Here is a 17,595-nt window from a genome sequence, read left to right as displayed (position 1 = left end):
CCAAAAATCCCGGGTCCGCTGCACATAAGCATGGAGGACCCGACCGACATCCAACTTGCGCAGCTGTCGTTGCTCAGAAGAACCCTCCCGACTACCCAAGACCGGGAGGACCACCGATTGATTGACATGAAAAGGAGAAACTACCTTCGGCAGAAAGGAAGGAACAGGCCGCAAAACAACCCGCTCCTTCGAAAACTCCAGGAAGGGAGCCCTACAAGAGAAAGCCTGTAGCTCAGACACCCGTCTAGCGGAAGTAATGGCCACCAAAAAGACCGACTTCAGCGTAAGGTCCTTCAACGAACAGCCATCCAACGGCTCGAAAGGAGGGCGCACTAGAACAGAGAGAACCAGATTGAGATCCCAAGAGGGAATCGAGGGCCTTATGGGAGGCCTGATCAACTTGGCCGCCCTAAGAAAGCGAATCACATCAGGAATGGCTGACAAACGCTGACCTGTCACCAGCCCCCGAAAAGCCGACAGGGCCGCCAGATGAACCCGAAGAGAAGACCAGGCCAGGCCCCTATCCAGGCCATCCTGCAAAAACTCTAGAATGTTAGGCAGAGAAGCGCGAAAAGAGACCACTCCCCGCGCTCGGCACCATTCCTCAAAAAGACGCCAAACCCGTACATAAGCCCGAGAGGTAGAAAGCCTCCGGGACCCCAAAAGTGTAGAGATCACCTTGTCGGAATATCCCTTCTTACTCAGGCGGCCCCTTTCAAGAGCCAAGCCGTAAGACAAAAGGGAGACGGGTCGAACATGGGAATGGGACCCTGCGTCAGAAGATCGCACTCGAGAGGCAGAGGAAGAGGATCCGCCACCAGATGCCTCACCAGATCCGCATACCACGGACGACGAGGCCAATCCGGAGCCACCAAGACCACCAGCCCCGGATGGCGAACAATGCGAAGCAGTACTCTGCCCACTAATGGCCAAGGAGGGAACACATACAACAGCCCCTCCGTTGGCCACGGTTGGACCAGAGCATCCAGACCCTCGGCCAGACCGTCCCTGCGACGACTGAAGAAGCGGGGTACTTTGGCGTTGCCACTTGTAGCCATCAGATCCATCAGGGGCTGCCCCCAAGCACGCACTAGCAACTGAAACGCCTCGGCGCCGAGACACCACTCTCCCGGATCCAAGAAGTGACGACTGAGGAAGTCCGCCTGAACGTTTTCTACCCCGGCAATGTGAGAGGCCGAGAGGTCCAGAAGATGCGACTCCGCCCAAACCATGAGCCGAGCCGCCTCCTGCGCCACCAGAGTGCTCTTGGTGCCCCCCTGACGATTGACATAAGCCACCGCCGTGGCATTGTCCGACAGGACTCTGACCGACTTGCCCAACAAAAGGGAGTGGAAAGCCAACAGCGCCAGCCGGACCGCCCTGGTCTCCAACACGTTGATCGACCAGGAGGCCTCCTCCGTGGACCAGGTTCCCTGAGCTGAGTGACCCAGACACTGGGCCCCCCAACCCAGGAGACTCGCATCCGTAAGGAGCACCGTCCACTGCGGAAGATCCAGACCCACCCCCTGAACTAGGTGAGGGGTCCGGAGCCACCAACGCAGACTGCAGCGCGCCAAGCCTCGCAGGGGAACCGGAACATCCATCCCGTGCCTCTGGGGAGACCACCTCCGGAGCAGAGCATACTGGAGAGGACGCATGTGGGCCCGCGCCCACCTCACCACGTCCAGGGACGCCGCCATCGACCCCAGGACCTGGAGGAAATCTCGCGCCCGAGGACACCGGGACGCCAAAAGCAGGCGAATCTGAGACTGCAATTTGCTCACCCGGGCCTCTGGGAGGAAGACCTTCCCCAAGGAGGTGTCGAACAGCACCCCGAGGTACTCCAGACGCTGAGCCGGAACCAACCGACTCTTGGAAAGGTTGACCACCCAGCCCAGCGACCGGAGAAACTCCACCACCCGAGCCGTAACCCGGGAGCTTTCCTGCAACGACTTGGCCCGAATTAACCAGTCGTCCAGGTAGGGGTGTACCAGAATGCCCTCCGACCGCAAGGCTGCCGCGACGACCACCATCACCTTGGTGAACGTCCGGGGAGCCGTGGCCAGCCCAAAGGGAAGCGCACAGAACTGATAGTGCCGACCCAAGATCGCAAAGCGCAGGAAACGCTGATGAGAGGTCCGAATAGGAACATGCAAGTAGGCCTCCGTCAGATCGAGAGAAGTGAGAAACTCCCCCGGCTGAACCGCCAGAATGACCGACCGCAGCGTTTCCATACGGAAAGAGGGAACCTTGAGAGCCCTGTTGACCCCTTTCAAATCGAGGATGGGCCGAAAAGTCCCCTCCTTCTTGGGCACCACAAAGTAAATGGAGTACCTGCCCGTGCCCCACTCCGGGGGGGGCACTGGAACTACTGCCCTGAGATCTAGCAAGCGCTGAAGGGTCTGGCGAAAAGCCTGCGTCTTCCCCGGAGTCTGACACGGAGAAGCGAGGAAAAAATCCGGCAGAGAGCGGGCGAACTCCAGGGCATAACCGTCCCGCACCACCTCCAGGACCCACTGATCGGACGTGATCTCGGCCCATTTGGGAAAAAAGTCGCGCAGCCGGGCCCCCACCGGAACCAAGGGGGGCGCCGGCAAGGCGTCATTGTGCAGGACGGGAAGCGGGGGAACCGGCGGAGGGGTTCCCTGCCCCCCGACGGGCCCCCCGAAAGGGCTGCATGCGCTGGAAGAACCGACCCCGGGAAAACCCCGGAGACTGGAAAGAAGCAGCCCCACGCCCAGGGCGATACTTGCGAAATTCCCGCAAACGCCCCCGGGCCGCACCACCCCGAGACGCCGGGCGGGCACGGTCCTCCGGCAAACGGGGAACTTTCGAGTCCGACAGAGTCTGAATCAACTTATCCAAATCCTCTCCAAATAAAAACGACCCCCGAAAGGGAAATTTAGTAAGCTTAGCTTTGGACGCAGCATCCGCCGCCCAAGCGCGCAGCCACAACACACGCCTTGCGGCCACGCCAAAAGCCATGGACTTAGCCGAGATCCGCACCAAGTCATACAGAGCATCCGAGAGGAATGAGGCAGCCATCTCAATCTTCGCTACCTCCTGATCCACCAGAGACCAGTCGTCAGACTCTCGATCCAAGACCCGCTCCGCCCACCGAAACACGGCGCGAGCGACCAGTCCCCCACAAATAGCCGCCTGGACCCCAAAGGCAGAGACTTGAAAATTTTGCTTAAGGATGGTCTCCAATTTGCGCTCCTCAGAGTCCCGCAAGGCAGAACCGCCCTCAACAGGCACGGTATGCCGCTTGGAAATAGCCGAGACCACCGCATCCACGACTGGCGAAGCTAACGTAGCCCGATCCCCTTCAGGAATGGGATACAGGCGAGCCATGCTGCGCGCCAGCCGAAACGGCGTCTCCGGCGTTTTCCACTGCTCAAGAATAATATCCCGAATATCCTGATGCATAGGAAAAGAGCGGGAAACGGAACGGATCCCTCGTAACAGAGGGTCCCCCACACGCGGAGTCTCCGGCGGCGCGTCCTCAAAACGCAAAGCCGAAGAAACCTGTTGAATAAGGTCAGGCAGCTCATCTCTCTGAAAAAGACGCACCACGGACGCCTCGTCACTGGAGAACGGGAAACCCGACAACCCGCCGCCAGCTTCCGTCCCCTCCAGAGGGTCCTGGAAATCCTCAGAAGGGTCCAGGTCCTCCTCCAGACCGACACGTTCCTCCGACCACAAATCCTCGTCCCACGACACCCGCGGACGCTTGGACAAGAGAGGCGGCGGAGGGGACGTCACGTCAGACGAGAGAGGCAAAGCCGCAGGGAGCGCGGAGGAAACCCCACCCCCCGAGACCCCCTGGGCGCAACCGGGACCCCCAGCCGCCTGAAAATAGGCTTTGCATAAAGAAAAGAAAAAATCAGGGGAAAAACCCCCCGAGGGTCCCAAGGGACTCCCTGCCACAGCAGGGGACCCAGCAGAAACCTGCCCCTGCTTAGCCAAAACAGGGGGAAGGTCACCTGAGGTGGAAGACAAAATGGAGGGGCCAGACAGAGAAGATGGCGTCTTTCCCGCCAAAACAGCTCCCTCCATAGCCTGCAGCGGCTGAGAGACCTGAATAGTCTCAGCCGCTAAAACAGGCAAGCCGGCATCAGCTGTCAAAATATCAGCTGAGAGGGAATCCTCTAAAACCCGACCGTCGGCGGCTCGGGGAATCCCTCCGTGGGCGGACGGAGAAGACCGGGCTTCTCCACCGTTCCCTGCCGACTCGCGAGGCACCATCGGCGGGGAGCTCTGGGCGCCTGCAGCCGCTGCCGACGGAGCTCCTCCACCGCACCGGCCTGAACACCGCTTGCACAGGCCGGCCGCGAGTGCCTCGCGTCTGGAGCACAATGAGCACTTTTTCCCTTTAGAAGTGCTCATTGCTCCATACGCGACCTAGCTGTAAAAAAGTGCCGGTTAGTTGAAAAAATACAGTAAAATACAGTTTTCTTAAAGGGATACAACCCTCCAGACCAGCACTACCTCAGGATTTTTTTTTTTTTTTTTTTTTTTTTTTTTTACAGAACAGACTCCACAGGCTCTCGAAGCAATATGCCTTGCTTGATTTAGGGGGCAAGGCTTACTGCTGAGGCTCCTCTAAAAAAATATGGGGAGGTGGAGGAAGTGGGGGGAGGGACCCCGCTCGTGACCCGCCGGGTTTGACACCCCCGAGGTCGGACGAACCCCCAAACAGAGTCCGTCCAAGCTCCGTCCGGCTAAAAACAGGGACAATAAACCTCTAAACAAATTCCAACAGCCCTACCAAGGGAGATGGGTACAGATCACTCAACACCTGCTGGAGACTGAAAGAAGACTGAGGGAAATAGAGAGGAGGGGCTAGGATATACTGTCCCAAAGTTTTGTTTTCAGTCTCCACCTGCTGGTCATGATTAGATATATACCCAATCGTAAAGTTAACCTCTACTGGTCTGGAGAGTGCTAAAGAATATCTCTTTTTTTTACTTTTTCTTTCATGTGTAGTTTACTTTGAAAAAGCATTTTCAAAATGATTTTTAAAGGTTGCAGACTTTGCTTGGTTATCTGCACTGGAACCTTAACATGCTCCATTTATTCCAAGAATATGTACTGAAGGGCAGTGGAAGTGAAGTCTACCTTGCACTGTCCCGAAAATGCTCCGCAATCTGGTTCTGAAGGGACCGCCACTAAAGGAGAGATGGAAAGATTAAGGGCTCCTTTTACAAAGATGCGTTAGGGCCTCAACATGTGGAATAGCGTTCACTAATTTGCTAGCTGCTACCGCCTCCTCTTGAGCAGGCAGTACCTTTTTGGGTAGCGCGCTAATCCAGTGTGTGCGCTAAAAACACTAGCGCACCTTTGTAAAAGTTCTTACCTTGCTAACCTTCTTTCTTGTAAACCAGGAACGGTAGTCTTGACCAGCAGCTTAAACCCTCATCAGCCACGAGGGTTGTAGAGCGCCCACTGTTTTGTTTTCATGTTCTACCTCCCATCACTCTGGGATGAGTTCCACCCCCCTCGGTCAGTACCCAAACTTTTAGCAAGTCAAAGAGTGCAAACATAAGAGGGGTGTGGGAAAACTCCCCAAAACTGAATAAGTCTGTTCTGCTCTTAATAAAAACATTAAACAATAATGCTTTTAAACCACTATTAAATGAACAAACAAGGTGGAAATAAAAGGAGCCCCCTACCAATAGCTCTGTTGCTTAGTATTTACAACGAGCCTCTTATGAGTGAATTTCTTTTCATTCCTGACGCTACCTGGCAGGCGACAGAAACAAGACATCTGACTAAGCAGGCATATCTGAAACAAAAAGCACGCTAGTATGCTGTACATTTTGACAGGACAGGTGTCAAGACTACCTTTCCTGTCTACAAGAAAGAAGATTAGCAAGGTAAGAACCTAATCCTTCCTTCTTGTGCAACAGGACTGGTAGTCTTGACCACTGGGACATATCAGAGCAATCCCCTGCTCCTAGGGTGAGACAGATGAGCCTGCTGCCAGTACCAAAGACCCAAAGGTGGTGTACATCCCGGCTGCTACATCCAACCTGTAAAATTTAGTGAACGTGTAGAGACTGTACCAGGTGGCCACCCTACAAATCTCTACAAGTGAGATTGCTCTAGTCTCTGCCCAAGAGGAAGGGGCGCTGTGAATGGAGTATGCCTTCACTGTCACTGGAGACTGCTTTCCGCTTCCAATATTGGTGGAAAATATGGCCATCCTGACCCACCTGGATATGATCGCTTTAAATGCCAGTCTCCTCCGACGTGCCACATTTGTAAGCATAAAGAGGTGATCAGACAGTCCGAATAGAGAATGACACGGGGACAAATTTTTCCCCATCCACACAGGAACTCATTTTCCAATCCCGTCCCCGTGAGTTCTTTTCCTATCCCTGTCCCATTCCTGAAAGCTCTATCCTCATCTGCACAAGCCTCAAACACTTTAAAATCATAAGTGTCTGAGGCTTGTGCAGTTAAGATGGAGCTTACAGGAATGGGGCAAGGGCAGGGACAGGGACAGCAACAAAACTCATAGGGACGGGTTGGGGATATTGAGTTCCTGTGGGGCTGGGGAAAAATTTATCCTCATGTCATTCTCCAAGTCTGAACTCCTTGTTCACCTCCAAGTACAACTCAAAAATTCTTCACACTTCCGTAGGTGTGAAGGCTTGAATTCGCACCTCCTGGTTTATGTGAAAACTGGACATGACATTTGGTAGGAAGGAAGGGATCGTTCAAATCAAGATGCTAGCCTCTAAGATTCGAAGAAAGGGTTCTCTGCAGGGCAGAGCCTGAAGCTCAGACATTCTTCTCCCTGACCTAACAGCCACTAAAGAAAACTGTCTTAACTGTCAGATCTCTCAGGGACGCCTCCTCCGAAGGCTCATACAGGACCTTCGCATGGGCCCGAAGGACCAGATTAAGGTTCCAAGATGGAAGCGCTGGCACACTGGAGAGCAAAGACGTAAGGCTTCCTTCATAAATCTGGATACAAATAGATGGGATGCCAACAAGAGCTTGCTAACCTGCGCTCTGAAGCAGGAAAGTCCTGCTATCTTTACCTTGAGAGAGAGCCAACCACCAGGCCTTTCTTTAGAACTTCCTGCAGGAAGTCCAGCATCACCAAAACTGGTGAGGTCACAAGATCTAAGCTTTTTCATTCAATACTAGTTCCTGAAACACTTCCAGGCTCTCTCGTAGGCCACACAAAAAACCAAAAAAGGAGACCCAATGATCCACAGTAAAAACAATCCAAAGATAGAAACAACAGACTGTGGATGTTCTGAAAGATGATTTTTTTTCCCGCTCTTCATAATAAAAATACAAATAAAAAGTTTGAATTAGTAATACAGGTATGATTGTCCTGACGGACCCTACACGGTCTGTGTTTTGGAGAGACCGCCCTTCTTCAGGGTACAAAAATAAAAATATGAGCAAAACAATGTACGTGTCTTTGAGCATAAAACCTGAAAATGGCTTGAAACAAGCAGAGTGGCATGTAAAATCACACTTTGCACTATGCAGTGGTTCTGTCCATTTCTATTTTCAGAGATTCACTGAAATGTACAATATGACTAGGGAGCCTAAACCTTTGCACAAAATAAAACCTTATAGCTGTAAAAGGAAGGGCAGTGCGCCAGAATTCAGTAGTACTCTAGAAGAACATCTATTCTAGAGGTCAATGTGTAGATCTAGAAATTTTTAAGAATCACCCTGAGACTTGTAGACTTTAGTCTCAAGTCAGCTATTTTTTTAACGTGTAATCAATTTTAATTTTCAATAATTAAATCCAACTAACAAATTACAATCAACCATGGACCGACAACAAGAGAAACCATGATACAAAACAAACAGCCCCAATCCCCCAGCACCCCATCCCCCCCACATCCATAATCAAAGCACAAACCATATTGCAGTAGACCTGGACTCTGATAGCCCACTGCCAAAGAGAGAAGACACCCCACCCCTATCCCCCCCAATACACCTAGGAAGGCCAACCAACAGAACCACAGATAAAGAAAAGGAGAAGAAGAGAGAAAAAAAAGAAAGGGGAGGGGGGGGGAGTCCTCTCACACACCCCAGGACTCTCCTGCGCCGACTAGTCTCCAAACCCTCAACCTGGAACAGAATTAAAGGGAGTTCCTATTTCTTCTCAGTTATCTTTTGATATTGTTCTCTTTTGTTCTTTTGCTTTGCCTGATGAACTGGACAAATGGCATTCTAAGTTACTCGATATTCTTATGGATCTTTACTCGGCAAATGATTCTCTCACACTGGAAGTCAGCTCAATTATTAGACATCTCGTTTCGGTGGGCTACGGTCATGATGATTTCTTTACTAATAGGAGCTTTAAAACTAACAAAATATGGTTTCCAATAACAAATGTCTCTTCTCATTTTTGAGGTAATTGTTACATTTCAGTTGGTAACTTTGAGTATAATTTCTTATCCTAATGTTTTACTTATTGCTTGTGATACCTTAATTTACTAAAATGAGTTCTAATCAAATCTTATCTAATCTTTGGTCTTTACCTAATCGTATGGTTACATTTGTATATTTAAAATTGTCTACATAGATGCTTTTAGTCTTCTCTGCATCTCTGTTTTACATTTATAAATCATTTGTTCTGTAAAATCTCATTGTATTTTATTTAATCACTTATTATATGTTAAACTTCAATAAAAACATTTTTTTTAAATGAAAATGAATTAAAGGGAGTTCAAGATTTCACTCCAGGCTCAGCTATTTTTTTAGAGCACCCTGGACAATGAAATGTGGCACCCTCTACCTCACTTTAGCCAGCTGTACTTGGATGCCAAATGAATGACAAGTTTGGCTGCATACCTATTTCTGTAGTACTGCAACTATAAAATACATCAGGGCCAGCTGAACAACTTTTTGATTGGAGGTGCTCAAGCTCCACCTCAAATCCTACCCTAAAAATCAGGCTACAAAAAAGATCTATGCAGTTTAAAAAAATTTTTAAGAAGTCATCTAATTTTGTAATATAAGAACATAACATAAGAATAGCCTTACTGGGTCAGACCCATGGTCCATCAAGCCCAGTAGCCCATTCTCACGGTGGCCAATCCAGATCACTAGTACCTGGCCAAAACCCAAGGTGTAGCAATATTCCATGCTACCAATACAGGGCAAGCAGTGGCTTCATCCATGTCTTTCTCAGTAACAGACTATGGACTTTTCCTCCAGGAACTTGTCCAAACCTTTCTTAAAACCAGCTACGCTATCTGCTCTTACCACATCTTCTGGCAACGCGTTCCAGAGTTTAACTATTCTCCGAGTGAAAAAAAAATGTCCTCTATTGGTTTTAAGAGTATTTCCCTGTAACTTCATCGATTGTCCCCTAGTCTTTGTAATTTTTGATGCAAAGAAAAATCGATCCACTTGTACCCGTTCTACTCCACTCAGGATTTCGTAGACTTCAATAATATCTCCTCTCAGCCGTCTCTTTTCCAAGCTGAAGAACCCTAACCGTTTTAGTCTTTCCTCATATGAGAGGAGTTCCATCCCTTTTACTATCTTGGTCGCTCTTCTTTGAAACTTTCCTAGCATCACTATATCTTTCTTGAGATAAGGAGACCAGAATTTTACTGTTTGGAATCCCATACACTACGGGGGAGGGGGCAATTTAGCAGTGCGTCTCTGGCAGAAAGAGCAGGAATGGATTTTTAAATGGCAGACGGTTGCGCCTCTCAGCTTAAAACAAAAAATTGAGTGGTGTGCATTTTTACATCATCCATAATCACCTTTGGCACTGTTCTCACGCGTTTTGTGTTTTGCTATAAATGGTGATTTTTGTTTGTAAAATGTTTTCTAAGTAACATTTGATGGTGCTCTTTAAAAGTTTTAAAATACCTTTCAGTGGGGTTTCCCATATCAGTATGTTTCACTCCATGCTGACGTCATTTCTGACATATCGCAGACCATTGCGTGACGTGATTTTTAACATGAGGAATTAGCGGTTGGTGTCTTGTGAAACGTTAAGCAAAAAGAACCGCAGGTTCTGTCCGATTGTTTATAGCCTTTTTGAATCTTTTTTGAATTTGTATTTTGGGTGAGGGTATTGAATCTTAGGGCTCCTTTTACTAAGGTGCGCTAGTGTTTTTAGCGTGCGCTGCATTCCTGCGCGTGCTAACCCCGCACTACGCGCCAAGAACTAATGCCAGCTCAATGCTGGCATTAGTATCTAGCGCGCAGGGCAATGCAGCGTGTGCTAAAACCGCTATCGCAGCTTAGTAAAAAGGAGCCCTTAGTGTTTTGTTTACCCATTTACTTTTTACATGTAAAGATCGTACGGAGTTTTTAAAGAGATTGTTTTCATTGCTGTTACTGCTACTTTCTAAGGCTAAGTTCTTGTTTTGCGGTTTTATTTGAAACCTTATCCACCTGGGACCCCCTGATGAAGGCGTGTTTACCGAAATACGGACCGTGTCGGGTCCTTTGGTTTGGTACAGGGTGGTAACATTAACCACATTCATGATTTTGGTTTAATAAATTTAGCCTGCATCTTTGTATATCCGTCTGCAGTTCTCTTTGTTTTGGCTTGTGCTCTTCTCACTGCAGATTGCGTTGGATTTCTTTCCCTTTTGTTGGATTCTCTGAAACAGCAATTTTCGCAAAACATGTCAGAACCCTGAGAGGATTGATGAATACTGGATCCCAAGAGCCATAATGAACACTTTGAGATAAGTAAAAAAGCTGTTCAAATATTGTTATTTGCATTTATAAGAAAGACAGTAAAGAAAGTGCAATGATTGAGAATGAGCCATTGACTAGTGGGCTTTGAACCAACATTTGGTCTCACAATTTACATATATTTCTCGGAGCGTTTTTGCAGTAGCATATTGTTGTATGCTAAAAGAAACACATGAAATTAGTTTGTTTAGAGCAACAGATTTGACTCTGTGTATTTCTGCTTTAGTACTATATTAATAGTAGTCCCCCGATTAGGTTGGGGTAGCATAAACTGTTGCAGAGAAACCACCAGACATGTGGTAGGCAAAGCATGAGTGTACTCAGGTATGATGTTTACACTTAAACTTCTGCCAGAAATTGATTTTATTTTTATTTGAAGTATTACAGTATTTCTTTGATTTTTTTTTTCTGGTTGCTTGAGATCCAGTTTACAGAGTCTACTGTATCATCTTATTTTCACTATTTATTAAACGCAGATACCACACTACTTTATTCTAAACTGAAAATAAAATACATTTTTTTCTACCTTTGTTGTTTGTTCATTTACTTTTTCTAATCATGTTGGCCCCAGTCTCTGTTTTTTGCTTTCATCAACTCTCTTGTCAAGATTTCTTGTCAATTTGTCATTTCTCCTCCTTTTTCACTCAGTTTTCTTCTATTTATTTTACTGCCTTTGTTCCAATCTAATTCTTTCCTACTATATAGTCTACAATTTATTTTTTTTTACTGTGACTACCTAGAGCTTACCATCTCACTCTCACTCTTGCTGTCCTATTTCACTTCCTCTTATTTTTCAATCTCTCACTAACTCTAACCTTTTTATTCCCCTCATCCAGCATTTAACTCTTTCTCCCACTTCCATCTAGCATCTCCCCCTTTCTTTCTCCTCCCAATCGAGTGTTTCCCCCATCCCCCTCATCCACCATTTGTCCCTAATCTCCCACTCATCCAGTATCTATCCTTCCTCTCTCCCCCTACATCCAGCATCTGTCCTCTTTGTCCCCTCTCCTACATCTAGCATCTACCCCCTCTCTTTCCCTCAAACAGCATGAATCCCCTTTCTTCAACCCCCACCATCCAGCATGTCTCCACACTTCCCCTAATCTAGTGTCTGCCCCTTTCATCCCGATACTCCTACTGCCCACAGGTCTGACCACAAATGAGCACCGTGTTGGCAACCGGCTGGTGTCATACATCAAAGCAAATTCAGGTCCCTATTCAGGTGTGAAGGCAGAGCCAAGATACTGAAGAACTACAAAATCATTGAGAGTACAGAACTTTTGCCACCCTACAGACTAGCAGGGTGGCAAAACACAGAAAAAAACTGTGGGGATGCTGTTCCTTCTCACGGCTGTTGGCTTTGCTCTGTTACTATAAGTGATGTCAGAGGTGGGAAGGACCAGCAGTCGCAAGGAATAACAGTGTGGCCCCATGGTTTCTTTTTCTGTGTTCAGCAGCGGCAGGCATTTTGATGGTGGCATTGGTGCGGAGATCCAGCAGATTTTTGGGGGTGCCATAGCACCCATGGCTCTCCCATTTCAAGCCTATGAAGCACGCGCACAGTCTGCTCAAATAAAACCTATGAGCTACAGTTTCAAAAAGATGCACAATTAAAATACAGATGATTTTCATAAAGACAGGTATCTAAATTAAATTAAGTAAACGCTGATGTCTAAAACTAAGAGTAGAGTAGAGGATTGGTCTTGCAATTTGACAGTGTCACCTAAGTGTTACTATTTTAGACATCTAAATTGACCTTACAGTTACTTACTGCCTGTGGCAGTTAGATGCTATGTCTAAGCAGGTGTACAGTATAAATATTTCAGATGCAGTTGCAAACACAGAATATGGAGTGAAAATCTGCCTTTTCTCTTATGTAAAAATGTATACTGAGATCCCAGATCCTGATATTCAAAAAGAAGGCTGCAAGCCTCAACAAAAATGACAAAGCTAGGCACTAAGGTTAAAAGCTTATATTCAGTATGAATAGGTGCCTGAAGAAATATTATAAAAAGACAGAACTAATATGAACTCACTTAAATTAAGATGCCCAACTTTCTTCACCTGCTGTGTCCCTTCCTTCTGCTCCGATTCCATTGAAGGCAACTACACTTAAGGGCTCAGAACCAGCACAGATTTTTAAATTCAAAAGTCTAGGTGGCTAGTAAGGCAGGTATATTGTGTACTAATGCACCATCTGCTATTCTGTAAGGTAGCACACAAGTGCCTTAGTGTGTATCTGCAATGGGTATGTGTATACACATGGCTGGGGCATGGATGGGCTGTTGCGGGTCCACAATCCATATGCATCTTATTTCAGCTGCATATGTTGAGTGGCACATTTAAGCTTTCCCACTTATACCCTCTGTTGACTTGGCGTAAACAGATGCATCTTTCTTTTGGGTGTGAGGATGCAGGTCTATAAAGGAATTAGGATGCCCATTATAGAATTAGTCTTCCCTGAGCTGTACCAGGGTGTCCAAAATGGGGTGCTGCTTTATATGGGTAAAATTACATCCTAGGAGTTCAGAGCTAGCAATTTTATGTTCAATCTTTTTTTAAAATTAAGATACAAAAATCCATAAACAGTATAAAGAATACAAAATTCTAAATTTTTGATCCTGCTAGGCAGTCAACTACCAAGCCTACATTGACCCGCCCCTCTCCCCTCTACTATCACATAACAGTATACCCACAAGACCAATATTGCTCTCACACACACTGCATATATGTGCCATTAACAGGCAAAAAAATAAAGACATCTATGACCCACATAATGCTATAAAGATACAAACTAGAGAATGACACGATGACAAAATTCATCACCGTTCCCGTCACCGCGGATAACCGCGGGAAATAATCCCATGTCCTTTTCTAGTGTCTATTTCAACCTCAGTCCTTCTACACCAGCATTCTTCAATGCAAGGCTTGAGGGTCAGTGGTTGTGCCCAATTATACTCTCATTCTTCCCTCTCTCCTTAAAGAATGACTTGAAGATGGTTTCCTGCGGTTATCCGCGGGGACGGGAACGGTGATGAATTTTGTCACCATGTCATTCTCTAAAACAAACATACCTGAAACAGCCCTATACCCCAAACAAGGCCTGAAAATACAAAAAGGAATCGATACCCATAAGAGCAGCAATTTTAAACTCAACGATGCCTGGATAATTTAAATAACTGCTTACTAATTGCTTGTCTTTGAAAAGTTAGCCCTATATAATAAATGTGACTACATTTATCACACCAATAGCCTCATTTACTAACCTGCATAAGTATGGTAAAGTTTTTGCATTTACCATGTGCTGACAGCTACAACCAACATGTTCAAGTATAACTACTGGGGGCTGTGTCCAGCATTCCCCTGAAGTTTCTGCAGAGAAATGTTCTCTATTGTGTAAATGTCAAGCGCAATTAGTTTGGACGCACCCTGCTAATTGCACCTTTACCATTCCCGTGCAACCTGTAATTTGCAGTCCACATCCACCCCTTCCCATGCTAAGTAGTTAGAGCAGATTTTTTACTGCGCTGTTTAATGCACTTTAGTAAATATGCTCCATATGAATGCCTATCGATTCTAGTTAACACACGTTTTTTAATGCAAGTGCTGTTATTTTCAATGGGAGTCTATTTACTATCTAAGCACACAAGTCATTAAAACATTAATAAAAGGTGAATGAGACTAACCCTCCTGACATAGGATCATTGTAATATGAAAACATAAAATGTTTTAAAAAGAATGCAGCTTAAAACATATATATAGCGAGTCCAAGCAAATGCAGAACATTACATACTCAGGAAATACTGCTGATCCTAAGTGTGACAGCTCTTCATCTTCAATTGTAAAGCCATTACAGTTAACCTAGAGAAAAATGAGAGATTAAACACTGATCATCATTTGGAATGCCTTACTGCTTGAAATCTGATATCAGCATGGTAAGTTTTCAATTTCTTTTGGAAAAACTCATATCTAAGAATTTATTTGCTAAGTTTACGAGACAAATTTGTTTCAACTATGACTGTACATCCTGAAAAGTTTGCACTGGTTGCCAATTCAATTGAGCACTGAATACAAAATCTTGACAATTGTTTGTCAGGTAATTTATGGAGAGAGAGACACCTCTCTGTACCTGAAACAGCTTTTGAAACGGTAGATACTTCCCAGAAATCTGAGATCACAATCCACTATGAGCTTATTGATTGATGCACGAAGCGAAACATTATAAAAACCCTCCACAAGCAACAGCTGTTTCTGCTGTAGGTCCATATTTATGGAACACATTGCCAGGGTTCTTGAGATCGTGCAGAAAGAAATTGTCATTCAAAAGGCAGCTGAAAACTTATTTATTCGTTAAAGCTTTCTATTAGCTTTGAAGAGCAATGTATTTAAAGTTCGTATAGTGTAAACTTTTTATTAGCATTATGCCAGTTTTAGTGAATATGTCTGGAAGAATAGGATAGGATGTGTACTTTTATAATATGATTACGTACATTTTGAATGTGTGTGTTTTTCTACTCTAACCTGCTTAGGTAATAGGAGGGGAAGAAATTTTTAAAATAAATAGAAATGTCTAGCCAAATCTGCACAAGACCTAAAGTAGCAATTTGTAAAATGTAAGCTATTTGTACTGTATTCATGTCATAACTTCTGCTGTTTCAACGCCTGTATTAATTCACTATGTCCTTCTGGATAAGACGGATATTGGCTTTCATAAATACGTGGACATATGCTCCCAAGAGTATGTGCATTACATCAACAGAAGTAAATGATCCATATATACATTGTAAACTAGGCCTAAAGTTTGACTTATTAGGTTACTATCCATGGACCTTATTTACGGTGCCGATTTATAAAACATAAAATGGTTAAAGGGCCCATTTCTTATGTCTTCACAAATTTAGTTTGTAAATTGTCCCTAAACTCCAGTTAAGTGAATGAGGATGTCCTCCTGCCAACTGCAAGAGGACTGACAAGTTAACCCATGAATTTCTTCTTCAATGCTCCCATTTCCTTTTTATGGTAATGTTCAAGCAGCGTTAATGCGACTGGCATGTCACAGCTTGCACAGGGAGTATCTTGAGACTAGAGCGAGCTGTCAAGTACAGCGAAACAAAGAATGTGATCTGCACACATGAATCCACTTAAGGGCTGTCACCTCTTACTTCGGACTCTTCAGAAGCTGGTAATGCCTACTGACACTCACCTCTAACTGGCTCTCCAATTACACTCAAAAGAGACCACAAAAGTATCACTGGCCTACTATACTGTTCGGTCTTAGGGCATCCCAACCTACTTTGTTAGAATCCTCATATTACCTGTTTCTCAATATTGTACATCTTTTCTTACTTTGTTCTAGCAATGAAAAAGGTGCTAGCTATGTAAATCTAAATTCTCCTTTAACAGAGAAGAATTCATTTTTTAAAATGTATTTCTTACATAGCACTTACAAGACTGAAAGCTGTCAAGCAGTGTACACTTCTCCTTCGGTATTCGCGGGGGATAGGGGCAGAACCAGACCGCGAATTGAGAAAAACCGCAAATATCTTCTTGTCCGGCTCTGACCCACCCCCGCCTCCCTCCCAGAGGGAACTGCTGTGAGTTCCCGTAGTCTCTTGAGACTGCAACAGGAGCTCACGGCAGCCATTTCCTATTGGCGATCTGCATGGGGCAGGAGTGTAGGAAGATCGCTCCTGCCCCGAAAGCCCGCTTGACCACCAGGTAAGGCCGGGGTGCTGGGAGGAAGGCTGGAAAGAGGTGGGACGTCATAAAATATGGGTTCCCCCCCCCCCAAAAAAAAAATTGCGAATATGTGAAACCGCGAGTGTGGAAACTGCGAATGGTGAGAGGGAAGTGTACATTCACGTATAGTAGAAATCTTTCTGTGTCAGCTTACAGTTTAGATCTAAGGATATGGAGGGTTAAGTGACTTGCCCAAGTTGATAAGGAGCTAAGAGTGAGATTGAAACTGGGCTCCCCTAGTTCTCAACCTGCTGTTCTAACCGTTAGATACTCCTCCACTCCAATTCAAATCTTTTCAAGCATCCAGCTTTAAAAAAAAGGCCTTTCAACCTTACAAACTCAAAAAGATGGCTGTGTCTAAATGCTTTTATTGGGTGCAATGTTCAAATGCAGCCCTATTTATTTTATTTCTTCCTTGATTAGGGGTTCCTTTAACAAAGGTGCGCTAGCGTTTTTAGTGCACGCACTGGATTAGCGCGTGCTACCTGAAAAACTACCACCTGCTCAAGAGGAGGCGGTAACGGCTAGCATGCGGGGCATTTTAGCGTGCACAATTCCGCACGTTAAGGCCCTAACGCACCTTTGTAAAAGGAGCCTTAGGCGTCTGGCACATAAATACTCTATTTATATATTTTATTTTTTACAAAAATTTATAGAATATATCCTTCCCTGTCATTGATAAGTTCATGTAATTATTTTAGCGGGGCACAGGACAGAAAGTGTAGGAAGGACAGGACAAAGCACCATTTGAGAACAAAACACAGAAACCGCACCAGCAGTACTTTCCCGATTTTGAATTGATGGTCAATGGTGACCTTCTTGCTATTTAGTGAGAATCCAAAGAAAGTGCTTACCTTACAAGAAAACAATTTGCTTAAAATATTACAAATGAGCCCCATTTGAAGTTCCATATGACTGGAACACCTTTTCTTCAGAAGAGGGAGACAAATGCCAGAGAAGGTAGCACTAACCGATTAAAGCGTTATCGCTCAAAAGAGGGTATATTCAGGCCACTAGAGTTTAAATGGACACCTTACATGCTTGATAATTTGGGTATGTTTTGCTGTCCTAAAAATGAAGCAGCTTTGGGAAGCAGAGAATGTAAACTACCATGGTTTAACACATCTGATATAATACACCAAAAGATCT

General features: G+C 45.6%; 1 protein-coding gene across 1 annotated transcript in view; it reads right to left on the bottom strand.

Annotated features, from left to right (window-relative positions):
* SMYD2 (SET and MYND domain containing 2) overlaps positions 1-17,595 on the bottom strand; it is a 149,368-nt gene that overhangs the window by 64,229 nt on the left and 67,544 nt on the right. The window contains exon 6 of the mRNA XM_033937613.1: positions 14,501-14,568. Within this exon, the coding sequence (XP_033793504.1) occupies positions 14,501-14,568 (68 nt within the window). The remainder of the gene's footprint in view (positions 1-14,500; positions 14,569-17,595) is intronic.

The sequence above is a fragment of the Geotrypetes seraphini genome, chromosome 3 (assembly GCF_902459505.1).
Source record: "Geotrypetes seraphini chromosome 3, aGeoSer1.1, whole genome shotgun sequence".
NCBI lineage: Eukaryota > Metazoa > Chordata > Amphibia > Gymnophiona > Dermophiidae > Geotrypetes > Geotrypetes seraphini.
This window is presented reverse-complemented; position numbering and strand designations above follow the sequence as displayed.